Source organism: Taudactylus pleione, unplaced genomic scaffold (genome assembly GCF_031769625.1).
Source record: "Taudactylus pleione unplaced genomic scaffold, aTauple2 ptg000076l, whole genome shotgun sequence".
Lineage (NCBI taxonomy): Eukaryota > Metazoa > Chordata > Amphibia > Anura > Myobatrachidae > Taudactylus > Taudactylus pleione.
Window position 1 is genome coordinate 145,342 of NW_028284478.1, and position 27,215 is coordinate 172,556.

Genomic DNA, 27,215 nt, shown 5'->3' on the forward strand with positions numbered 1-27,215 from the left:
GTGACACATGTACAATAGAGAGACACCTGGGATAGATATGGAGGAGCTTTATGTTCCAGTGTAATCTATAAATATGACACATGTACAATAAAGAGACACCTGGGATAGATATGGAGGAGCTTTATGTTCCAGTGTAATCTATAAATATGACACATGTACAATAAAGAGACACCTGGGATAGATATGGAGGAGCTTTATGTTCCAGTGTAATCTATAAATATGACACATGTACAATACAGAGACACCTGGGATATGGAGGAGCTTTATGTTCCAGTGTAATCTATAAATATGACATATGTACAATACAGAGACACCTGGGATAGATATGGAGGAGCTTCATGTTCCAGTGTAATCTATAAATATGAGACATGTACAATAAAGAGACACCTGGGATAGATATGGAGGAGCTTTATGTTCCAGTGTAATCTATAAATATGAGACATGTACAATAAAGAGACACCTGAGATAGATATGGAGGAGCTTTATGTTCCAGTGTAATCTATAAATATGACACATGTAAAATGTGTATATTCAAAGGGTGGAAATTGCGTAAATTAGATTCAATAAGAAACAATAAATACAGAATATTTCACATAACTCAATATATACAGATATATTTCATATACATACATATATTTACAAGTTACAAATATCCATATACTGATATATATCATACAGAGCACATATATACATTAGTCAGTATTAGAACCACCTGTCAGCCATGATGCTGCAGCAGGACTCAGCTATCATGGTCACTATAAGCACGATATTACATAACTTGTTTTTCTCAATGTAGAGAGTATAAGGAATACAATAAGATCTTTCCTATTACGCAGTGTCTGAGCTATTTACCAAATATAGAGATACAGCCCACAGAGCAAGGATGTTAGCAGGACAAGTAGCCTCGTCCATAGTATTCCAAGGACAGGACGGAGGATTCTAATACCAATAAGAATAAACTATGCCTCCATATTATTATAGATGTGTTATCAGATTATGCCAGAAGTCATCCAGTGCTTGCATGCCATAGAAGGTAACAATCATGTTAGAGGGCGTGATAATGTGTAATGGTTCTGTAAATGACATGACCAGTGTATAAAAGGTCTGTGATTTGTTCTCCTTGTTACTTGTGCACTAACCCTGAGAGATGCATTTATACTCTCAGTAAGATTATTTAATTAATTAATAAAGTAGTATATCCGTGCCGGAGGAATTACTTGGTGAAGCAGCACCTGGGAGAATTCATACCTGAATCTAAAGGATTTTTAAACAGAAGTAACAAACCATCACCAATGTGGGTGCCAATATATATAAACACCAAAGACCATAATTTATAAGTGTATGATTCATGAATTAATGATGGTGTTAATGAGCGCGCAATAAAAATATAATATGCAATAAAAATTGATAAACACTAAATATCTAACAGATATCACTACAGAAAGCAACTGCGAGACAAACCAATGTCACTGTCACCCTGACACTGATACGTGTTACTAAACCAGAGTGTTACAAGGTCAAATTCAGTAAGAATCTTGTTTGTGCAATCGCACACAATCTCACCTTGTACAGAAATGGTGATAAGCTTCTGCTCACTGAACAATGTAAGCATGCAGCTGCACATGTAAGACAATGAATAGTCCCCCTAGTGCTGCGTCCTAGGTCTGTATGTCACCCAGCAGTGGTAGAATAAGCAGTAACATTATAACCACACACTAGTGCTGCACCCTAGGTCTATATGTCACCCAGCAGTGAAAGAATGATGGGCTGTAACACCACACACTAGTGCTGCAACCTAGGTCTATATGTCACCCAGCAGTGGTAGAACAATGAGCTGTAACACTCTATAACCACACTAATTACTAGGGTAACATTTCCCCCACTCAGAGCAGGGGCGGATCTAGACTTTTTTAGGGGGGGTGATTTAGTGATCTATCCTGACTCCTCCCCTTTCTGGTACCTACTCCTCTCCTTTACAGGTTTTTTTTTTTTAGTTTGTCAGTCACATTGATAATTCCAATTTCTATATGGGTGGGATGTACTAAGGGAAAAAATACAGACAAAACATCGTTTAGACCACATTTCCATTTGTACCTAGCTCAGGAATGTATCCTTGGACCTGGTGGACTATGGGCTTCTCTTTACATTTGCATCCGTGAGAGATCCAATCAGATCCCTACCAGCACCCCCTGCAGAAGGACTCCAGGGTCATAAACCCAAAAGTCCCTCTACCGCAAAGGACAGAGAGCTGTCCTTTACGATTCTATTTGCATTTCTAGGTGCATACAGGCGTTAATGCCGGTATGTTCCCGTTAAGTGGCGGGATGTATCACATGTATACACTGTAGGTGAGATGTATCATGTGCATCTCTCCCCATATCGCATGCATACCAGCATTTGTTAACGCCGCATGCATGATTACTTATGTACAGGACAGCTCTGACGTTAAGAGCTGTCCCAATGCGAAGTTACGACTTTCAGGTTTCTTACAGACGGCCAGCACATTTGAGGAAAAGGAGAATCCTACTGCGGATTTCTGCTGAAAGAAGCCCATAGGCTTCTATAGGCAACGCCATCTATAGATGGTGTTGCCTAGCAGCCTATCGGGCACATGCGCCGGAAAGTTACATTTTCTGGAATTTTGTACATATGGGAAATGCAGTCAAAACTCCAAAAACTACACATTTTGGAGTTTTGACCACATTTTAGCATTCGTACATTCTGTCCTGTGTGAGTCTGACCATGTATAATGCAAGTGTGCTAAATGCATCTATACAAACTCACAGGCTACAGTAAGAACAATAACAGAGCTGCCTGGCACACTGCAGGGTACCCATCCCTTGGCATCTCTCCTCCAGAAATGTGCAGCCAGTTTCCCCTGCACAATGCCCGGGACACAGCACCAGACCCTGCTGAAAGTAGGAGCTGGAAGGTGCCAATAGCCATGTGCCAGCCAGGGCTGAGTGCCCAGATTTGCAGCCACTTACCTGGGTGAGAAGGGGCAGGGAGTACATGCTGCCTGGTGTGCACACTAGAGAGGATGTAGTGTGGCCAGGGAGGGGACAGGATCACAATAGGCTACTGCTGCTATTACATGTCCTACTCTGCAAACTGCAGCTCCGTGAGCTGAACTTTCAGCAGCCCCCTACCCCAGGATCTCGGCAAAAGCCCCCCAGCACTCGGTGCCTGGCTTGTGCAGGAGCTGTGTGCCCTTAGCCCAGTTATAGGCTGGGAGCTGGCTGCACAAAAAAATAACTCCAGATACTGTAGCCCTCCCCCACCACCTCCATTCTCAGCACACCGGCAGCCTGACCATGCAAAAAGACTGATGAACTGTCTGCAGATGAAAGGCTCCGGGTGTGTGTACAGCTAAAGGGAGGAGTGGGACCTTAACCATTTCAGTGCAGGAGTGCAGCAGCATTGTTGAAACATAATCAAGGATGGACCCTGCTAGGGGGGGCGATCACCCTGATCGCCCTCCCCTGGATCCGCCACTGACTCATAGCATGTAACTGGTTTCTCACCTCTATGAATTCCCTGATGTGTAACAAGAGGTGGTTTCTGTATAAAACACTTCTCACACTAAGAACTAGGGATGGATATCAGAAACAAATAGTTACCAACCATCAATGTTCCTGATCCGTTTAAAGTACTCTTTTCCAATGAAAAGAGGGTTTTGCGACAGTTGCCAGCTATCTGCTGCTGTCTCCGATGCCCATCCATAGAGTGTCTGAATTAAGCCGAGGACACCCAAAAGTGGGTTCTGCAGCTTAGTTTCTATGACTATTGCAGCTGTTTTTTTCTATGCAAGGTTTAACCACCAATGGTTATGATGCGATAGCTAGTAGCTATCGTATTGCATGATTTGATGACAGAAGCTTGGCAATCAATCGACACCAAGCTCTGATGTCCATCCCTATTCAGAGCATGGAAATGGCCTCTCATTTGTATGACTTATCTGATGTCTAACAAGATTTGATTTCTTTATAAAATATTTCCCACATTCAGAGCATGGAAATGGTTTCTCACCTGTGTGACTTCTCTCATGTGTAACAAGAGCTGATTTTCTTGTAAAACATTTCCCACACTCCGAACACTGAAATGGTTTCTCACCTGTGTGACTTCTCACATGTGTAACAAGAGTTGATTTATGTGTAAAACATTTCCCACACTCAGAACATGGAAATGGTTTTTCACCTGTGTGAAATCTCTGATGTGTAACAAGATATGATTTCTGTGTAAAATATTTCCCACACTCAGAACATGGAAATGGTTTCTCACCTGTATGAATTCTCTCATGTTTTACAAGATCTGATTTCTGTGTAAAACATTTCCCACACTCAGAGCATGGAAATGGCTTCTCACCTGTGTGACTTTTCACATGTGTAACAAGAGCTGATTTCTTTGTAAAACAATTCCCACACTCAGAACATGGAAATGGTTTCTCACCTGTGTGACTTATCTGATGTGTAACAAGATGTGATTTCCTTTTAAAACATTTCCCACACTCAGAACACTGAAATGGTTTCTCACCTATATGAATTATCTTGTGTATAACAAGATCTGATTTCTGTGTAAAATTTTTCCCACACTCAGAGCATGGAAATGGTTTCTCACCTGTGTGACATCTCACATGTGTAACAAGAGCTGATTTATGTGTAAAACATTTCCCACACTCAGAACATGGAAATGGCCTCTCACCTGTGTGACTTCTCTGATGTATAACAAGCTCTGATTTCCTTTTAAAACATTTCCCACACTCAGAACACTGAAATGGTTTCTCACCTGTATGAATTCTCTTATGTGTAACAAGATCTGATTTCTGTGTAAAATATTTCCCACACTCAGAACATGGAAATGGTTTCTCACCTGTGTGACATCTCTGATGTATAACAAGATAAGATTTCTGTGTAAAATTTTTCCCACACTCAGAACATGGAAATGGTTTCTCACCTGTGTGACTTCTCACATGTGTAACAAGAGCTGATTTATGTGTAAAACATTTCCCACACTCAGAACATGGAAATGGCTTCTCACCTGTGTGACTTATCTGATGTCTAACAAGAGCTGATTTTGGTGTAAAACATGTCCCACACTCAGAAGTGACTGTATCACCGCTATGATCTGTACTATGTGCAGCAATATGTGAGTTACCAGAAGTACATTCCTCAAGAATAGAGGGATCAGATGATATATCTGCACTAAAAAGTGATGGATGTATATTTAGGGTTATGTAATTTTCTTCTGGAGATCCTTGTGTGAGGTTATCTTCTAATTTAAAATCTGGACACCAAACAAGATGTCCTTCCGAGGTCTTCCTTGTATTCGGTCCATCTGGTAGAAATAAAATAGTTATCCAAGTATCCCACAGCAAAGGCATAATTAATAAATATTAATCTCACCCCTATTCCCATAGGTTTGTGCTTAGTACAACATCATGAGGAACACTTTGGGCTTCTACCGTTCACACTCATAAACATAATATAGGAGAAGAAACAAACCTTACTAAATAGAGCAGACCCCTAGCACTCTAGGTTCTTTTTACTAGCCCAGGAGCCGGCCAGCCCTAGATAATGCCCAAGGGAACTTTCACCCGGTTCCCAAGTTATAGGCTAAGGGTGAAAGGTCAATCCCTCACCTCAGTATTTAGGCCATACTTCTTTATGAGGCTGTCATTTCCTTTGACATAAGAAAAAAAAGGCAGACATAAATAAAAAATGTGTAAATACTAATTGATTAAGGATGTAATATATCCTATATATTAATTTAATAGAAAATTTGTATATTAAAGTATACGGAAAAAAATAGCTGGTAGCTCCAATGAGGAATAGTGATAGTTCCACAAAAAGTGAAAACAAAGCAAAAAAACTGCTGATAAAGATAAATATATATATTTATTTATTATTCCATAGTCCTAAATAAAGGAACAGGCGGCACTCCCATACAAAGTACAAAAAAGTGCTGAATTCAATATATCATGGTGACAATTTACAGATACATCAACGTTTCAAGGCTTGACGCCTTTTCGTCAGGATGCGTCACTACAAGTGCAAATAAAGGCCTTTATTTGCACTTGTAGTGACGCATCCTGACAAAAAGGCGTCAAGCCTTGAAACGTTGATGTATCTGTAAATTGTCAGCATGATATATTGAATACAGCACTTTTTTGTACTTTGTATGGGAGTGCCGCCTGTTCCTTTATTTAGGACTATGGAATACTGTTGACTTATTAGGAGGGCACCCCACAGCTGCATGTATTACTCGAGTGCCAGGCTCATTGCTACATATATATATATATATATATATATATATAAAATATGTACATTTATCTAACTTTGTCTAGCTATATAGCTCTATCTATTGTAATAAGATTGGGGTAGGAGGTCCCACTCCTGGGGTAAATGGAACCTCCAAATACACAGCAGTCAGGTAACAGCACACCAGTCCAGGGTTTTCGTGCAAGCTAGCTTCAGTTAGTTTTTATTGTGCAGTATAAAGTGGAAAATATAAAAATAAATCCTAGCCCATCTGGCCACTAAACAGATTCCCTCTCTCAAAGTGGTAGGGCCTATTTCCCTCACCACAAACATAGGCATATGCACATTACTTACAAGTAGTACAGGAGCCAAACCCTGACACAGCTTATATGAGCCTCTCACAGCTGCAGGCACTAATTAGCCTGCTCTCAGGCTGAAGGCCGGAAAAGATTAACTGGCCTTGTGGATGGAGCCCTCCCTTCACTCTCACATCCACACCCACAGGACCCATTATCCATCTTTCCTTAAAGCCCAAAACTCTCATTAAGCATAAACAGACATTTCCTGAGGGTTTAAAATACATAGGGTTAGAAACCTTGGAGAAATATATTTGCCATTTAGTACTTTACTAGTGCTTCTGTTACTCTATATATACAGTATATATATTTTACAAGTCGTCCTGAGTGCTGCCATAGATGCTATATATTTATTCCTTTCCTGACTGGGAAAGGTAATTGGTGGGCACGGGGCGCAGTACCGGAGGCAAGCATGGGTGTGCCGGCATTACCGAGTATCATGCATATGGTAGGGCAGTGAGAAATCAAGAAGCACCCATGTTGTTTGCAAATGAATAATATCAATTTAATAATAATTTACAAAGGCAGAAAATATATATTAAAAAAATGATTCAAGACTATAAAAAAAACTTCTAGCTTATATAAGCCCCATGAAATACAATAAAAAGCATAGATGCTGGTCTCATTGCTTTATCTACATAGATAAAATTTGGAATTGGCAGAGGTATATAGATGATCTGTTTTTCGGCTGGAATGGGTCCCATGAAGAACTGTAGGAATTTCTCATTTACATGAACAGTAATTCTCTAAATCTGGAATTCACAACCACCGGTGGTATTTCTGGATCTTGAAATTTACATAAAAGAAAACAGTATCCAAACAAGACCCCATATCAAGAAAGTGAATGGAAACAATATGTTGGCATACAACAGTAATCATCATAGACAATGGGTAAATATTCCAGGAGGACAATTCCGACGCGTAAGACGAAACTGTACAGAAGACCATATCTTCATGTAACAAACCAGAGAAATGAAGAAAAAATTTATCCAAAAGGGCTACAAAGAAACAGCATTACAACAAATAGTAATTTTCTTCTATTTTTGAGATCTTGTCTAACTACAAATCAAAAACCAACAACAAACAGAAACACAATCCATTTTTATCACACAATACAATGGGAACCATAAAGAAATTGAGAAAATCCTGAATAACCATTGGATGTCTTATTATTGGATGAAGACCTGAAAAAAAGTTCACCAACACAATCAAAAGTCATGTACAGAAAGCAAGAAATTCAATACAAAGCTTCCTCCCCACACTACTTCTGCCAGGCTGTAAAAACCAAACATCAACCATGAAACCAGCTCAAATTTTCCATTCAAGTATCACAAAAAAAGAATTTAAAATCAAGAACTGTATGTCTTGTGACACTGAGGGAGAAATATACTTATTGGAATGCCCACGTGGCACCCAATATGTTGGCCAGACAAAAATAAAAACAAGAATATCCGAACATCTGTATAATATACAAAAAGGACTGAAAACCCACAGCCTTTCAGCACATTTTGCAGAACACCATAACAGAGCTCCAAAAGGGCAAAAATTTGTTGGTATGCAGAAAGATATACCCCACTGGAGAGAAGATCTGGTTAACTCTCAAGAAGAATGAAACGAAATGGATATACCAGTTACTAATGTCGGAGTCTAATGGTCTCAATATAGACATTGACCTCAAAGCCTTTTTAACATAATTTTAACACAATTGCAAACACGTTCACAACACATAACATTTTAACTTCAGTGATCTCTCATTCTCTTCTTTTATCGCCTATTTTGTATTTATCCTTTGATTTATATTTTATTTTGTCAAAATAAAGCACAGCAGTATATTGTTTTTAAATATGGCTTATAGGAACATGAGGTTGCTGCTATAACAGGGCACTTCAGGTTCCAGTCATTCCCAATTCTAAATAAAGTTTTCCTATTCAAAGACCTAAAAAAATGACAGCAAATATCCTTGAAAAAGCATCCCAACGAATGTGAAATGCGCTGGTTTAACCGTGGACAGTGCGAGAGAATACTAGCTGGAGGAGGTGAGACCCTTGTGAAGAATATAACGGTATCTGACATCACAAAGTGCCGCGACTATACGACCGGGTCCCAGCCACATATCGGTGACTGCGGGGAAAGGAGGAATGCCGACCTCAGGTAGGGGGAGGTAGGGATAGGGATACCCTCAACCCCAACAGGGTGAAGAACCCTCTGAAAAGCGGACACTGGACCTCCTATCACCGCACCCATAAAGCCCTAAAAGGCTATAAACATTAACAATATACACATAGTGGCCATAATACCCACTTTTTAACCATATATACTGTTGATGCTGAATTTTGTGCTTATGTTTACCTAATTATTTTATTAACATACATTGACACTAGCGCTCAGTCCAGCCTTTGATGCTGTACACATAACCTAATCTATTTCCCTAACTGAGATGCTCATCTCCAGCGCAGCACGCCAATCCTTTTCTGTTCAAAAGAATGTTGCAGGTCAGTTTCACTAAACATCTCACCAAGGCAGAACAAGGCAGGTCCAGGCAAGAGGAAAGGAGAACCGGTGGTTAATGTCAGCCCCTGTGCTGACATTGGCCCTCATTCAGAGCCGTACGTTCTGAGCAGAGCGCACACTCTGAATGAGGGCCGTCCTCCATTAATATGGAGCGTCCTCCTGGAGGCTCATATAGCTGTGGGTCACCACCCACAGCCTGTACGAGCGTGCAGGTTGATGGCCGCGCTGGTCTTGACCATCGCCACTGCGAGCCGGAGCCTGCGGTTGAGTTTCTCAACCACAAGGCCCTGAGTGATTTTGGCTCTATCAGAGCCAAAATCACTCCCACTGACATCACTAGTGATGTCAGTGGGGCCGGCTTCTGACGGTAGGCGTTCCCTTGAGAACGCCCCCGTCAGGGAGGCACGCCCCCGGTACGCCCACCAAAGGGGGCGTGCTGTCAATCAACATCGACAGCACGCCCCCTTTGATCAGACACAACGAGCGAAGGAAAGTCCTTCGCTCGTCACGTCTGGCGCATGCGCACGACGGAGCTCCCGCCGTCGTGCGCATGCGCAGTGCACAACATCGACCCACTTGCGAGCGGAAAGCCGCTTGCGAGTGGGTCTGAATCAGGCCCTTTATCCACCGGTTCCCTGGACTCTATGCACAAGTAATGTATGCCCTTGTGGTCTATTGGAGTCCCGGATGGACCTGTGTCCGCATCGGCGCCTCTGGTCTGTCTCCAGAGACCGGAGGCGAGACTGCCCGCCTTACCTGTCCCCTTGCATCCCAGCTGCAGTCTGGGGACAGAGGAGCCACGCTAACCAGGTCCCGCTCGATGCCCCGCCGAGTCCCGGTGTGCAAGAGGGATGATGGAGCAGCAGCACAGACGTCCAGAAGACTGTCTAGTACTGCTTGCTATGTTAAGGGGCCTATCCATTACAAAACTTTTTGCACGATCCAATTAAAACCAGGAGGTTTTGGTCACAATGTACAGAAAGTTGTGTAATGGATAGCCAGGAAGGACCAGCGATGCGCGTGCACTCTGGGTCCTTGCCGACCCCGACTATCTACTGAACATGCCCGTCAACCTGATGACGATCGTCAGGTTCCGCATGTTCAGAGATAGGAGGTCAGTCTCTGCACTGAATGATGTTCAGTGAACACCGTTCAGTGCTGGCACTGCACCTCAGCGACCTGAAGGTCTGAACGCTAGTCGTTCAGTCTTTCAGGTCGCCTAGTGGATAGACCCCATTACAGTAAAGTAAAATAAAAAGAAGAGATATGGTAAGAACCTACCTTTGTTATCTCTCTATCTATGAGGTCCTTAGGATCCACAGGGATACCTTGGGGTATCGTGATGGCAGAGGCATCTGGGCACCACATAGTTAATTTTTTCTTCCCAGGATGCACCTGGCTTCCCCTCTATACCCCGCCTCCCAGCCAGAAGCTCCTCAGTTTAGTAGTAAGCCAAAGGCCAGAGGAGGAGAAAATAAGAGAGAAAGAAGAAGTCTGGAACACTCAAGAATCACATTCTCACACCATATATCTTCTTTTCTACTTCAGGGTCCTTAGGGATCCACAGGGATGTCACAAAGCAATCACTTTAAGGGTGGGGACGTTCCTGTGCAAAAAGGAGAATCCACCGCCCAAAGGAAGTATCCTGAGAGGCGAAGGTATCAAAAGCATAATACCATACAAAAATATGGACAGAGGACCGCGGGGAGCTGCCCATGAAGGACCCACAGACCCTGTACAGTGAGCAGAAACAGAGGGCAGCACTGGAATGCCCTCCAGAGTGTAAGCCTCAGAGATCGCCATGCAAATCCACCTTGCCAAAGTTTGCTTATTGGCAGGCCAACCCTTCTTGTGGAAACCGTAGAGGACAAACAAAGAGCCCAACTTCCGAAGGGAACTGGTAGGGTCCACGTAAATCCATAGAACCCGTACCACATCCAATAAGGCCTCACCTGCTGAAAGGTCTGGTGACTTAAAGGCCAGTACTATAATATCCTAATTAATGTGGAAACTAGACACCACCTTAGGAAGGAAACCAGGGCGAAGTTCTGCCCTGTCCCGGTGAAAAATTAGAAAAGGAGGGCGACAGAAGAGAACCCCCAAATCTGATACGCTTCTGGCCGAAGTAACAGCCAGAAGAAACACAGTCTTCACTGCAAGCCACTTGAAGTCCACTGAGCCCAGAGGTTCAAATGGAGGTCCTTGGAGAGCCCTAAGGACCACAGCCAAATTCCAAGGAGCTATTGGAGGGACAAAGGGAGGCTGAATGCGAAGGACACCCTGCCTAAAGGTGCGAAATTCAGGAAGCGGAGCAATCCTATGTAGAAACCACACTGACAGTGCAGAGACATGCACTTTTAAGGAGGCAAGGCAAAAACCCTGATCTAAGCCCGTCTATAGGAAAGCCAGAACCCTGGATATCCGAAACACCTGGGGATCGACCCCCTAAGGCGACACCATTTAAAGTAGGTATGCCACACCCTGTGGTAAAACCTGTAGAAGCCGGTTTCCAAGCTCTGAGCATGGTGTTAACCGCAGAGCTGGAAAAACCTTTCGACCTTAGGAGAAATGTCTCAAGAGCCAAGCCATCAAAGATAGACAACCCAGGTCCGGGTAAAAACAAGGATCCTGAGACAACAGGTCCAGATGTTGAGGTAACAGCAACAGAGTGTCGATGGAGAGACTCTGAAAATCTAAATACCAGTGCCCTGTGGGCCACACTGGAGCCAACAGCAGGATAGTGCCACATTCCAGCTTGAACTTTCGAAGTATTCGAGGAAGATGGGACACCGGAGCAAAGAGGTACACAAATTGGAAGGTCCACTTGACTGACAGAGCTTCTACAAGGAGAGCGTCTGGTCTGGACCCGTACACTGGCAGTTTGCAATAGTGTCGGAAGGCCATGAGGACTACCGTCTGGAAGGCCCCACCTTTCCACTAGGAGTAGAAACAACTCTGGAGAAGAGACCATTCCCCAGGATGCATGTCGTGATGGCTGAGGAAGTCCGCTTCCCAATTGAGGACTCCGGGAATGAAAATTGACAGAGGTCGCAAATTAAACTGGGCATACTCCACCATGACAAAGGTCGATACCATGGATCCCAGTAGTTGCATTGCTGGGTGAATGAACACCTTGCTACCCTGGAGACATTTGCATATTTGCATCTGAAAAACAAAGATCTTGTCTGGTGTCAAAAAGATCCGTTGCTGTTGTGAATCCAAGAGGGCTCCCACGTGGAACATTCTCTGAGATGGAGTCAATGAGGACTTCTTCCAATTAATCAGCCACCCGTGCGACTGGAGCACCGAAATGGTAAGCTGCCGGTGGTGGAGAAGTACCTCTGGAGATACTGCCAGCAGCAAGAGATCATCCAGGTAAGGTAATAGGCGGATCCCTTGTAGTCTCAGATGGAATGCCATTACCACCATACTCTTGGTAAACACCCAAGGGGCCGTTGAGAGGCCAAAAGGTAAAGCCCGAAACTGGAATGTTGTTGCCATATACAGTACCAGTCAAAAGTTTGGACACACCTTCTCATTCAATGGTTTTTGTTTATTTAAATAATTTTCAACATAGTAGATTAATACTGAAGACATCAAAACTATGAAAGAACACATATGGAATTATATTGTAAATAAAAAAGTGTTAAACAAAATCAAAATATGTTTTATATTTTAGATTCCTCAAAGTAGCCCCCTTTTGCTTGTATGACAGCTTTGCACACTCTTGGCATACTCTCAATCAGCTTCATGAAGTAGTCTCCTGGAATGGTTTTCCAACAGTCTTGAAGGAGTTCCCAGAGTTGCTGAGCACTTGTTGGTGGCTTTTCCTTCACTCTGTGGTCCAACTCATCCTAAACCAGCTCAATTGGGTTTAGGTCGGGTGATTGTGGAGGCCAGGTCATCTGACGCAGCACTCCATCACTTTCCTTCTTGGTCAAGTAGCCCTTTCATAGCCTGGAGGTGTGTTTGGGGTCATTGTCTTGTTGAAAAACAAATGATGGTCCCAGTAAGCGCAAACCAGCATGGCGCTACAGAATGCTGTGGTAGCCATGCTGGTTAAGTGTGCCTTGAATTTTGAATAAATCACCAACAGTGTCAGCAGAAAAGCACCCCCACACCATCACACCTCCTCCTGCCTTGCTTCACAGTGGGAACCACACATGCAGAAACCATCTGCTCACCTTCTCTGCGTCTCACAAAGACACGGCGGTTGGAACCAAAAATCTAAATTTTGGACTCATCAGACCAAAAGTACAGATTTCCACTGGTATAATGTCCATTCCTTGTATTTCTTGGCCCAAACAATTCTCTTCTTCTTGTTGTTCATCCTCAGTAGTGACTTCTTCACAGCAATACAACCATGAAGGCCTGATTCACACAGTCTCCTCTGAACAGTTGATGTTGAGATTTATCTGCTACTCGAACTCTGTGAAGACTATGTGGTCTCTAATCTGAGGTGTTGTTGAGTAGCAGTTTCTGAGGCTGGTAACCCTAATGAACATCCTCTGCAGCAGAGGTAACTCTTGGTCTTCCTTTCTTGGGGCGGTCCTCATGAGAGCCAGTTTCATCATAGCGTTTGATAGTTTTTGCAATGGCACTTGAGGATACATTCAAAGTTCTTGAAATTTTCTGTATCGACTGACCTTCATGTCTTAAAGTAATGATGGACTGTCATTTCTCTTTACTGAGTTGAGTGGTTGGTGCCATAATATGGATTACAACAGTAGTCTAATAGTGGTGTCCACTGTGTACTAACCCTACCTCTGCACAACACAACTGATGGTCTCAAACACATTAAGAAGGCAAGTAATTCCACAGATTGACTCTTGACAAGGCACACCTGTTAATTCAAAAGCATTCCAGGAAACTACCTCATGAAGCTGACTGAGAGAATGCCAAGAGTGTGCAAAGCAGTCATCCAAGCAAAAGGTGGCTACTTTTAGGAATCTAAAATATAAAACATATTTTGATTTGTTTAACACTTTTTTGTTTACAACATAGTTCCATATGTGTTCTTTCATAGTTTTGATGTCATTAATCTACTACGTTAAAAATAATTTAAATAAACAAAAACCATTGAATGAGAAGGTGTGTCCAAACTTTTGACTGGTACTGTAGCTAGTCTGAGAAACCGCTGGTGCGAAGATGCAATCGGGATATGCAGGTATGTATCCTGGACATCCAGGGATACCATAAATTCCCCAGTTCCATTGCCAGTATCATGGAGCGTAGGGTTTCCATCCTGAATCGAGGTACCCCGAAGACTTTGTTCAGGGACTTGAGATTGAGGATAGGTGCTATGAGCACCAGAAAGAGGTTTGAATAATATCCCTGTCACCTTTGCGACATTGGGACAGGTACAATGACTCCTGCTTGTAGCCAGGAATGTACTGCTTTCTGGGCCTGCAAGGCTTTGTCAGACTAGTCAGGTCCTCAGCATGTCGGGACGCCTTGCGCTCCAAGCCTGTCTCTTGGACTTGCCAGTCTGACTGACTCTTTTAAACCTTACCTTGGTCCCTAAAGGGCCGAAAGGACACAGTTCTTGACCCGGCAGGCATGGACGCAGAAAGCAGGCATGCTGTCGAACTGAACTTTACCATTATAAGGCAAACCCTCCTTAGAGTTTGCATCTGCTCTCCAGGAGCAGAGCTACAAAGTACGGCGAGCCGCAATTGCGGCCGCCGACCCCCTTGAAGATAGGAGAGTAACATCCAAATCAGCCTCATTAATATATGCGGCTGAATCACGAACATTGCCCACCAGAGTCACATGGTCGCTATTAGCGTCTGAAGACAGGGACTCCTCCAGGGAGTCTGCCAAGGACTCCATAGCTCTGGCTACCCAGCAGAAAGCTATAGCCGACCTGGCCACCGCACCCGACAGGGAATATATAAACTTCAGGCAACTTTCCACCCTCCTACCTGTAGTGTCCTAAGGACGATATGGAAGGCATAGGCAAAGTCGCGCTCTTGACCAAGCACGTGACATGTGAATCCACCACAGATGGAGATTCCCATGTGGCAAAATACTCCCCAGCAAACGGATACGCGTGAGCCAGGCGTCTTTGCACCTGTAACGCTTTCCAGGAGTTTTCCATGCTACCTCCAAATGATCCACTAGTTGATCAGAAAAAGGAAAAATGGTAGCAGTAATTCTGCTTGGATATAGAAGCCGGAGGATCATCCTCCTCTATGGTCAAGGAGCGTACGGTCATGGGTCACATGGGTTGCAGCATATATAGCACAACCCGATCAGGTACTTTGAGTCTGATTGCATATCCCAAGGGTCGGGAATCTGTGCATGCCCCAGACCCATACTGCAAATGTGCTACAAATCAAGCTTTGCTCTTCCAAGATAATTAATAAGCGCCTTCTTACTCCATCTGCAGTTGTCATGCAATGTCCCAAAAAGACCAAGCCTCACATACATTACTATATGTGTGTGTCTATATGTATATACAGTGCATCCGGAAAGTATTCACAGCGCTTCACTTTTTCCACATTTTGTTAAGTTACAGCCTTACTCCAAAATGGAATAAATTCATTTTTGTCTTCAAAATTCTACACACAATACCCCATAATGACAACGTGTAAAAAGTTTTTTGGGGATTTTTGTAAATGTAATGAAAAAAAAAAACCTAAGAAATCACATGTACATAAGTATTCACAGCCTTTGCTCAATACTTTGTTGATGCACCTTTGGCAGCAATTACAGCCTCAAGTCTTTTTGAATATGATGCCACAAGCTTGGCACACCTATCTTTGGGCAGTTTCACCCATTCCTCTTTGCAGCACCTCTCAAGCTCCATCAGGTTAGATGGGAAGCGTTGGTGCACAGCCATTTTCAGATCTCTCCAGAGATGTTCAATTGGATTCAAGTCTGGGCTCTGGCTGGGCCACTCAAGGACATTCACAGAGTTGTCCTGAAGGCACTCCTTTCATATCTTAGCTGTGTGCTTAGGGTCGTTGTCCTGCTGAAAGATGAACCGTCGCCCCAGTCTGAGGTCTAGAGCGCTCTGGAGCAGATTTTCATCCAGGATGTCTCTGTACATTGCTGCATTCATCTTTCCCTCTATTCTGACTAGTCTCCCATTTCTTGCCGCTGAAAAATATCCCCACAGCATGATGCTGCCACCACCATGCTTCACTGTAGGGATGGTATTGGCCAGGTGATGAGCGGTGCCTGGTTTCCTCCAAACATAACGCCTGGCAATCACGCCAAAGAGTTCAATCTTTGTCTCATCAGAGAAATTTGTTTCTCATGGTCTGAGAGGCCTTCAGGTGCATTTTGGCAATCTCCAGGTGGGCTGCCATGTGCTTTTTACTAAGGAGTGGCTTCCGTCTGGTCACTCTACCATACAGGCCTGATTGGTGGATTGCTGCAGAGATGGTTGTCCTTCTGGAAGGTTCTCCTTTCTCCACAAAGGAATGCTATAGCTCTGACAGAGTGACCATCGCGTTCTTGGTCACCTCCCTGACTAGGGCCCTTCTCCCCCGATTGCTCAGTTTAGACGGCCGGCCAACTCTAGGAAGAGTCCTGGTGGTTCCGAACTTCTTCCATTTACAGATGATGGAGGCCACAGTGCTCATTGGGACCTTCAAAGCAGCAGATATTTTTCAGTACCCTTCCCCAGATTTGTGCCTCGAGACAATCCTGTCTCGGAGGTCTACAGACAATTCCTTGGACTTCATGCTTGGTTTGTGCTCTGACATGCACTGTCAAGTGTGAAACCTTATACAGACAGGTTTATGCCTTTCAAAATCATGTCCAATCAACTGAATTTACCACAGGTGGACTCCAATTAAGCTGTTGGAACATCTCAAAAATGACCAGTGAAAACTGGATGCACCTCAGCTCAATTTTGAGCTTCATGGCAAAGGCTGTAAATACTTACGTACATGTGATTTCTTAAGTTTTTTTTGGTAACTCTGCAAAAATCTCAAAAAAACTATTTACATGTTGTCATTATAGGGTATTGTAGAATTTTGAGGACAAAAATGAATTTATTACATTTTGGAGTAAGGCTGTAACATAACAAAATGTGGAAAAAGTGAAGCGCTGTGAATACTTTCCGGATGCACTGTATTTGTGCAATATTGTCCAGATAAAATCACCAGTACATCCAGAGGGAAATGTGCCATAACCACGTGGTCCCGTCCCTAAAATAAACATGTCATATGATCATCTCACAAGAATGGTGAAAATGTTCACTCTAGTGCACCCAAAATAACTGGAAAAACAAGATAAATCCAAACGTAATATGATTAAAATATATCATTCACTTATTTGAAAAATCGTTTCAAAAACATTGAACATAATAGACACCGACAAATGTCTCCATCAGTCTATAAAACGCGTTTCGTCCTAACCACCAGTGTGGTCCGTAGGACTTCCTCAGGGTTATATACAATAATAACAAGCCTAAGTTATTCTACACTGTGACCTTCAACTAAAAATAGAAACCAGTGTAAATACTATGTAATAAAATGTATATCTGGAGTCCTAAGACGTCCATCTCTAGAAGATGGCACCTCTATTAAGGTGGAGTCTTAGTACTCAGGGATATCCGTTTGCAGCCGTTTTGACCTTATTGCTAGTTTTTTACACTAGTCTGTAATTTTATATGATGGTCCCTCTAATATAGTGGAGGGTTGGTGCACATTTTGTAAGAGCATCACACAGACACATTACTGTTGGCCCACTCTGCTACACAAGAATGCAATATAAAGTCATGTGTGTAGTATGATCTTAGGGAAAGGGGAATCGCCTCTTATTCTGCTTTAGTATAGCAGTATTAGTATACACATATAAAGAATGAACTAGTATGGTATTATTATTCAAGAGGATAATCTCACATGTGGTAGAACACAGGTATGGGCGCAGAGGGGTGGGACCGGGTACTAATTACCCAGACCCAGGCTTGCTGGTGTGGCCGGGCTCCCCTCCCTCTTACATCACACCAGCCAAGCACACGTTGCAGCAGCCTCTTGTGCCTGTAGGGGGGAAGGGGGGGGGGTGATCGCGCCTCCCCCTGGCTTTTCGCAGAGTTGAGGGGCTCACAGCGCACCACTACAAAATTAATATTTTTCCTTTTTTTTAAATTTAAAATCGTAAGGGGCATGGCTACACCTCAAGTGATTAGCCAATACCCCCCACCCTGGGATTTGGCGCAGCTCTTTATGGCCCTGAACACAGGTAGGATCATGCTGACATCCCTTCTACTGATGTATGAGATACAAGAGAGAGTGAGGAGGAGACTGGTCAGATCTCTGGGCTGGTAACACACAGTGACATGATGTGAGGAGGAGAGCAGGAGTATAATAGGGGCTGATGGCTCCTGATGTATGAGATAACCAGAGAGTGTGGGGAGGAGACTGGTCAGATCTCTGGGCTGGTAACACACAGTGACATGATGTGAGGGGGAGAGCAGGAGTAGAATAGGCGCTGATGGCTCCTGATGTATGAGATACACCAGAGAGTGTGGGGAGGAGACTGGTCAGATCTCTGGGCTGGTAACACACAGTGACATGATGTGAGGAGGAGAGGAATATAATAGGGGCTGATGGCTCCTGATGGATGAGATACACCAGAGAGTGTGGGGAGGAGACTGGTCAGATCTCGGCTGGTAACACACAGTGACATGATGTGAGGAGGAGAGCAGGAGTATAATAGGGGCTGATGGCTCCTGATGTATGAGATACACCAGAGAGTGTGGGGAGGAGACTGGTCATATCTCTGGGCTGGTAACACACAGTGACATGATGTGAGGGGGAGAGCAGGAGTATAATAGGGGCTGATGGCTCCAGATGTATGAGATGAACCAGAGTGTGGGGAGGAGACTGGTCAGATCTCTGGGCTGGTGACACACAGTGACATGATGTGAGGGGGAGAGCAGGAGTATAATAGGGGCTGATGGCTCCTGACTCCTCACTGTCCAGGTACTTTTCACTCTATAGTTGGTACTGGAAGAGGATGGTGCAGAAGAGATTGCTGTAGTGACTGAGCAAAGCGAATGTGACATTTTTCTGCAAAAATATAAGTGCTGATTACCTGTGTTGATATCTGTAGGGATTTCATCCTCCTTGAACTGCTGATCACCTCTTGCATACATCTCTTCCTCCTCTGTATTTTCTGTCTTCATAACAGAAACATTTATCTCTTCTTCTCCCTCGGTAGCTTCTGTCTTAAAATAAGTCTCTTCTTGATTATTTATATCTTCTGCCTTCATATCAGTCACATATGTCTCTTCTTCTCCCTCTATATCTTCTGGCTTCATATCAGTCACATACGTCTTTTCTTCTCCCTCTATATCTTCTGCTTTCATATCAGTCACATACGTCTCTTCTCCCTCTATATCTTCTGCCTTTATATCAGTCACATAAGTCTCTTCTTCTCCCTCTATATCTTCTGCCTTTATATCAGTCACATACGTCTCTTCTTCTCCCTCTATATCTTCTGCCTTCATATCAGTCACATACGTATCTTCTTCTCCCTCTATATCTTCTGCCTTCATATCAGTCACATACGTCTCTTCTTCTCCCTCTGTATCTTCTGCCTTCATATCAGTCACATACGTCTCTTCTTCTCCCTCTATATCTTCTGCCTTATTATCAGTCACATACGTCTCTTCTTCTCCCTCTGTATCTTCTGCCTTCATATCAGTCACATTCGGCTCTTCTTCTCCCTCTAGATCTTTTGCCTTCATATAAGTCACATACATCTCTTCTTCTCCGTCTATATCTTCTGCCTTCATTTCTGTCACATACGTCTCTTCTTCTCCCTCTATATCTTCTGCCTTATTATCAGTCACATACGTCTCTTCTTCTCCCTCTGTATCTTCTGCCTTCATATCAGTCACATTCGGCTCTTCTTCTCCCTCTAGATCTTTTGCCTTCATATAAGTCACATACATCTCTTCTTCTCCGTCTATATCTTCTGCCTTCATTTCTGTCACATACGTCTTTTCTTCTCTCTCTATATCTTCTGCCTTCATATCAGTCACATACGTCTCTTCTTCTCCCTCTATATCTTCTGCCTTCATATCAGTCACATACGTATCTTCTTCTCCCTCTATATCTTCTGCCTTCATATCAGTCACATACGTCTCTTCTTCTCCCTCTGTATCTTCTGCCTTCATATCAGTCACATACGTCTCTTCTTCTCCCTCTATATCTTCTGCCTTATTATTAGTCACATACGTCTCTTCTTCTCCCTCTATATCTTCTGCCTTCATATCAGTCACATACGTGTCTTCTTCTCCCTCTATATCTTCTGCCTTCATATCAGTCACATACGTCTCTTCTTCTCCCTCTGTATCTTCTGCCTTCATATCAGTCACATTCGGCTCTTCTTCTCCCTCTAGATCTTTTGCCTTCATATAAGTCACATACATCTCTTCTTCTCCGTCTATATCTTCTGCCTTCATTTCTGTCACATACGTCTTTTCTTCTCTCTCTATATCTTCTGCCTTCATATCAGTCACATACGTCTCTTCTCCCTCTATATCTTCTGCCTTCATATCAGTCACATACGTCTCTTCTTCCCTCTCTATATCTTCTGCCTTAATATCAGTCAGATCTTCATTGTAAATTTCACAGAAAACAATACCTTAATAATGTCTGAGTACATTATTTGAGAATAAATAGTATAATATCAGCATGTTAAAATATCAATTAGATGCAGAATAATTAATAAATACAGGTCAATTAATGAAAAGTCACTTTGGTTTTTGTGGTCATTGGGAAGAACCTATATTACCTGATGCTCCTGTGGGGTCCTGTGATTCTCCTCTGTACAATCCTGTGAATGTAGAGGACATCTCTCTGGGATATTTTTGTTACTGGGTCAATCTGTAGGAGACACACAGTGACTGAGTACATTGTATATATGTGATTATCACATGATGTATGTCTATTTGGGCCTACACACCTGCTCTCCCCGCACATAAATTACATTCTCCTCTTACCCAGTGATGTGAGGGGCCAGTGATTCTCCATCATCACGTCCTTGTACAAACCCTTGTGTTCCTCTATATACTCCCCCTCCTGCATGGAGACATAGACAGTGACATACTGACACCTTATAGGAACCTGACACACACAATGATACAGTCATCACCCAGACACATCCCCTGGTGTTACTGTATAATGTTCCATTCCCAGCAATCACCTCTCCAGTCATCACCCAGACACATCCCCTGGTGTTACTGTATAATGTCCCATTCCCAGCAATCACCTCTCCAGTCATCACCCAGACACATCCCCTGGTGTTACTGTATAATGTCCCATTGCCAGCAGTCACATCTCCAGTCATCACCAAGACACATCCCCTGATGTTACTGTATAATGTCCCATTCCCAGCAGTCACCTCTCAGACACATCCCCTGGTGTTACTGTATAATGTTCCATTCCCAGCAGTCACCTCTCCAGTCATCCCCCAGACACATCCCCTGGTGTTACTGTATAATGTCCCATTCCCAGCAGTCACCTCTCCAGTCATCACCCAGACACATCCCCTGGTGTTACTGTATAATGTCCCATTCCCAGCAGTCACCTCTCCAGTCAGCAGCTGAATGATCTTTTTGGTGAGTTCCAGGATCTTCTGGTCATTGTATCGCTCATGTATTAGTGATTGAGGTGGAGGCACTGTGAAGGAGGCACAGCTGTGAAGGAAACACAAATGTCTTCTGACTACTGTGTAACCCTGTTTAATGAGAGACATCAATAAAATGTAAATTAGAAGTCTACTTTAGGAGATAATATGAAAATTGTGGACTGTATATAGCCAGGGTTATATATTTGTACCGTAGAGTCGTTTTGGAAGTTCATGTAAAAAAATTACGCCATCTGGAGCGGCGGTCCAGAACCGCATAATAATTTTTTTTTTAAAGTATGCTAGCAGTATACTACAGCGCACCATGAGCTGGGGGATCTCCTACCTGTTGCTCGCCAGCAGGACATCTTGTCTCTGACTACTGTGCTACTGACTGGGTCGGCAGCCATCTTGCAGAACCCGGCTGGCTGCACATGGTCCTGCCAACGGCCCCCCTCGCCAATACAATTTTACTGATTCAGGGCCATCCGCAGCCGCGCTATGCCTGCACATGGCTGACTGCGGGAGGAAGGCAGAGGATGCTTCCTGGCCGCTCTGTCACAATGCGAGCAGCTGCACCCAGACAGCAGTCTCTGTTTCCTCCCAGCAGTCAGCCATGTCCATGTCTGCAGCTGCACATAGTGTGTGGGCCAGTGGTGCCACCCGTCTGGGCCATCGGCTGGGGCTGTCTTTCTCTGCTCTGTCCCCCTCTTTCCCCATCCTCCTATTCTTTGTGCTGACTCCTTTCCGGGCCCCAGCACCCATGATCTGTCCCCCCTCCTCTTCAAGAACAAGGGGTCATCAGGGGCAATTGGGGTGACAAAGAGGAGTCATCAGGGAGAGAGCACTATCGGACTGACAAGGAGAGCTCACCTAGAGGAGATGATGGAGTCAGGAAGAGGGTACAGTATGGGGGAAGACATGGGACAAAAGCAGCGAACAGAGACCTTAGTTAGGTAAAGTGGAGGAAAGAGATTGAGGTCATTAGGAGTGGGGACGGGGTGGGGCAAATGGAGAGAGAAGTCAAAAGGGACACGGAGAAGGGGTAAAAAGGGCAGAGGAAAGGATAAGTCAGAATAGGAGATTATGTCATCAGGGACAGATGGGAGGAGACAGTGAGAGTTATAACAACACCGCCACAGCCCAAACTCTGTTTAAAAAGAAAAATGGTTTTATGCCCCAATTGATGCCCCACCCCTCTGTAGCTCCACCCACATTATTCACAGCTCCGCCCATCAATGCCTCTCCCCCTCCCAGGAGTTCCTGAACCTATTTTTCTAATATAGGATGAGTTTTATCATTCACGAGTGAAAGAACTCGCTGCGTAAGATAAATGATGATCCAGCCAATCAGCTCCCAACTGTCATTTTTCAAACAGATAACAGTAAGGAGCTGGTTGGTTGGAGTAACATTGTCATAGGAAACGAGTTTTTATCCCTCGTGTATTATAAAACTCATTTATAAATAAGGCCCATAGTACTTTATATAGCACTTACCTCTCCTATATGTGACCATTTATAATATTACCCCAAATGTACTAAGTAATACTACAAATTATATGCTCACTGATACAGCGTTCAAAATAGCATGGAGAGGAGCTCAGCCATCAAACATACATAGGGGTCAATCCAACGAGGTGCGAATTGCGAGTAGTGAGTTTGTTTCTTGAAACTCACAGACTTCTCATCGAAGCGAGCGCCCAAGAATTCTCCGATCCAATTAAAAATGGCTATTTGTGGTGCTCGCAGCGGAGGGGTATGATTTGACTGCCAAATGAGATTTGAGAGAAGTGCATGAAAAAGTGGGGAGACCATCCTGGACCCCGCAAAATGTATATAATTCTGTTAGAAGGACCATATAGTGGGCTGTTTGTGAGCATTAGGAAGGTACTGTAGGTTTTTAAATGGTGTCAAATGGCTGATTTTTATTTTTTAAATGCAAGAAAATGATAAAAAAAACAAACTTTTTTGTTTAATCTCAAACGAATGAAACGAAAAATGCAAAAAAAAAGTAAGAAAAAAAATGTGATTTTGGGGTACTTTGAAGGCATCTTGAAAAATTGAAAAAATAATAAATTATTTTTCAATTAAAAAATTATTGTAATTAAATTTGGGGTGCCTAAAATAACGAAAAAGTTGATTTGGGGGTAATTTGAGGAATTTTTTTTTTTGTACCTCAAAAAATTACATGCAATTATTGGACTAATAATTAAGCTGACTGGAAACTTCCAATTGCTTAATTAGTCATTAGGGGGGGTCCAAGGGGTTCAGCAAAATATCCCAACAATTTAACCTTAAGATAAAGATTTTCCTTCCCATCTCTCACCCTCAGGGAGGTGCGAGTGGAAAGATGTGAATTCAGTCTGACTGATCAGTACGAGTTGCTAATTGAAGTGCAAAATGAATTTGCTATGCAAATTCGAAGAGAAAATAGCAACTCGCAATTTGCACCTAATTGGATTGACCCCCGTAGTGTTCATTCTAGCACCCTGCACCTGTCACAGCCCGTGCAGTTCCTCTTTCCTGCCTGGGGTGTCGCTCTCTGCTCTGGTGCCTCTAGCACACTCAGCTGATGCAACAAAGTGCTGAGATACAGACCAGAGTGTGCTAGAAGCACCAGAGCAAAGAGCATGCAGGTCTGACTGGAGATATCGCTGACAATGCATGGGAGAGCGCAGCATTAGTGACATTGAGGATGCACTAGACCAGGCCTGGCCAACCTCTGGCTCTCCAGCTGTTGTGAAACTACAAGTCCCAGCATGCCCTGCAACTGTTTTAGCATTTTCTAATAACAAAACTGTGGCAGGGCATGCTGGGACTTGTAGTTTCACAACAGCTGGAGAGCCGCAGGTTGCCCATGCCTGCAATGGACGATATGCCCGATATGTACCCGCCATTACACTGACCATTTGGACTATGACCATCACCAGCACCAGATGCAATGAGAAAGTGTCATTAGGCTACAGGGGCCCAATTGGCCCTCTCCCACCTCATCTGGTAATTCTGGGGGATGGGAATTGTGGAAATAGGTAATTTGTCAAAAAAACTCAACACCCAGCGCCGTAAAAACCAAACCACAAAGGAAATGTAATAAACCAACGCAAAGCGACCAAATACTAAAGTTACGCTGATGTTAAAATACAATAATTCAAAAGGCAGAACTAATTTACCATAGAACAGACTGAAATCATCACTCCCATAATGCAATGCATAGAAAAATGAATTAGCCAGTGTATGTATGTATCATTGACTATAGACCGGCACTCCTATATATTATCATGTACCCGGGTGCACATCCAAGGGATCCTCACAATACAATATACAGGCAGCACTCCAAAGGGATTTTTCAAGCAGACAATAAGCAATTACATATAGATATATATATAGATCTTTCAGCCAGTGCATTCATTTTGCCCAAAAGATCAGCTGTTATATAGACCTGCCTGTACCCTGAGGACGTCAGATTGCGGCAGGCGCTGCTATGAAGTAGGGGGATTCTCAGTACCCCGATCAGTCCTTATTGTTTTCGCCCATAAGACCCGTATGGTAGTGCTGCCATCCTCGCCATCAGTGCCAGTGCAGGGATTACGTACACTATGATGATAGCGGGCGCGTGCCAGTCGATGGTCGGCGCTGTTATACACCTCGCACACCGATTAACCCGTGAATTTCCCAGGTCTCAGTCCCTGACCCTAGTACAGAGCAGGGTCATGGGCCTGGGACATTCGTCCCGGGTCGTTTGCTGTCACACATAGTATAAACCTGGGTCGATGTACATTGACGTGAGGTAATCCGCATCCCAGGGTGCAGGATCCCGACGGTCCAAATACGGGCTCCAGAATCCCGACTGCCGGCATCCCGAAGGTAAGTATTAGGGGAAGGGTCAGGGTTAGGCACTAAGGGAGGAGGGGAGGTTGGTTCAGGCACCGGGGAGTTAGGGTTAGGGGGAGGGTTAGGCAGTAAGGGAGGAGGGGAGGTTAGGTTCAGGCACCAGGGAGGGAGGGTTAGGGGAAGGGTTAGGCAGTAAGGGAGGAGGGGAGGTTAGGTTCAGGCACCAGGGAGGGAGGGTTAGGGTCAGGCACCGGGGAGGGAGGGTTAGGCAGTAAGGGAGGAGGGGAGGTTAGGTTCAGGCACCGGGGAGTTTGGGTTAGGGGGAGGGTTAGGCAGTAAGGGAGGAGGGGAGGTTAGGTTCAGGCACCAGGGAGGGAGGGTTAGGGGAAGGGTTAGGCAGTAAGGGAGGAGGGGAGGTTAGGTTCAGGCACCGGGGAGGGAGGGTTAGGGGGAGGGTTAGACAGTAAGGGAGGAGGGGAGGTTAGGTTCAGGCACCGGGGAGGGAGGGTTAGGGGGAGGGTTAGACAGTAAGGGAGGAGGGGAGGTTAGGTTCAGGCACCAGGGAGGGAGGGTTAGGGGGAGGGTTAGGCAGTAAGGGAGGAGGGGAGGTTAGGTTCAGGCACCAGGGAGGGAGGGTTAGGCAGTAAGGGAGGAGGGGAGGTTAGGTTCAGGCACCGGGAAGGGAGGGTTAGGGGGAGGGTCAGGGTTAGGCACCAGGGAGGGAGGGTTAGGGTCAGGCACCGGAGAGGGAGGGTTAGGGGGAGGGTTAGGCAGTAAGGGAGGAGGGGAGGTTAGGTTCAGGTACCGGGAAGGGAGGGTTAGGGGGAGGGTCAGGGTTAGGCACCAGGGAGGGAGGGTTAGGGTCAGGCACCGGGGAGGGAGGGTTAGGCAGTAAGGGAGGAGGGGAGGTTAGGTTCAGGCACCAGGGAGGTAGGGTTAGGGGGAGGGTTAGGCAGTAAGGGAGGAGGGGAGGTTAGGTTCAGGCACCGGGGAGGGAGAGTTAGGGGGAGGGTCAGGGTTAGGCACCAGGGAGGGAGGGTCAGGGTTAGGCACCAGGGAGGGAGGGTTAGGGTCAGGCACCGGGGAGGGTCAGGGTTAGTCAGTAAGGGAGGGGAGGTTAGGGTCAGGCAGCGGGGAAGGAGGGAGGGTTAGGGGTTAGCGTTAGGGTATTTACCTAATGGTGGGGGCTTTGTGACTGCCGGTCATACCTGGGAAAACCAGTCCTAGAGCCAACTGGCCTGGTATCATGGTGGAGGAGGGGGGTTCCTGTATGGTTCCGGCAGCCCCCAGGGGCAATTCATGGTGCAGGGGGGAACCCCCATCTCTCCCCCTGATTTTGGGAGTACCAGAGCTAGTAACAAATAGGGGGGACCCCAACATTGGGGGGGAAATGGTATATATATGATGTATTACAGTAAGAGTGAGACAGACAGTATACAGTGTGTGTCCTATGTACAGGTCACACACAGCCCCCAGGTCACACACATATAACACATACGTACATGTATGACGGGGGCAGCAGCAGCTCAGGCCGTGTCTCCTCCTCCTCCTCATATTGTCCCGTCCGCGTTCTCCTCTCTCCTGCTCCACTGCGGCCTCCGTCACTTCCTGCCACTGGCCGCCGCCGCCATTACTCTTCCTGGCAGCTGCCAGTTCCTCCCCTACTT

General features: G+C 44.7%; 1 protein-coding gene across 2 annotated transcripts; it reads right to left on the minus strand.

Moving 5' to 3' along the window:
- Positions 1-227: 227 nt before the first annotated feature.
- Positions 228-27,214, minus strand: LOC148532442 (uncharacterized). 2 transcript variants are annotated; one of them, XM_088467806.1, is made up of 5 exons: positions 27,051-27,214; positions 21,680-21,788; positions 21,093-21,171; positions 20,885-20,976; positions 228-5,334 (listed from the first exon to the last, which is right to left on the minus strand). In XM_088467806.1, exons 4-5 carry the CDS (start codon positions 20,943-20,945, stop codon positions 3,917-3,919), a joined length of 1,479 nt encoding a protein of 492 aa, XP_088323932.1. In that variant the 5' UTR covers positions 20,946-20,976; positions 21,093-21,171; positions 21,680-21,788; positions 27,051-27,214; the 3' UTR covers positions 228-3,916. The 2 variants fall into 2 exon arrangements, with proteins under 2 accessions (XP_088323932.1, XP_088323931.1); XM_088467805.1 differs by lacking the exons at positions 20,885-20,976; positions 21,093-21,171; positions 21,680-21,788; positions 27,051-27,214 and adding an exon at positions 19,178-19,586.
- Between the last annotated feature and the right edge of the window lies 1 nt (position 27,215).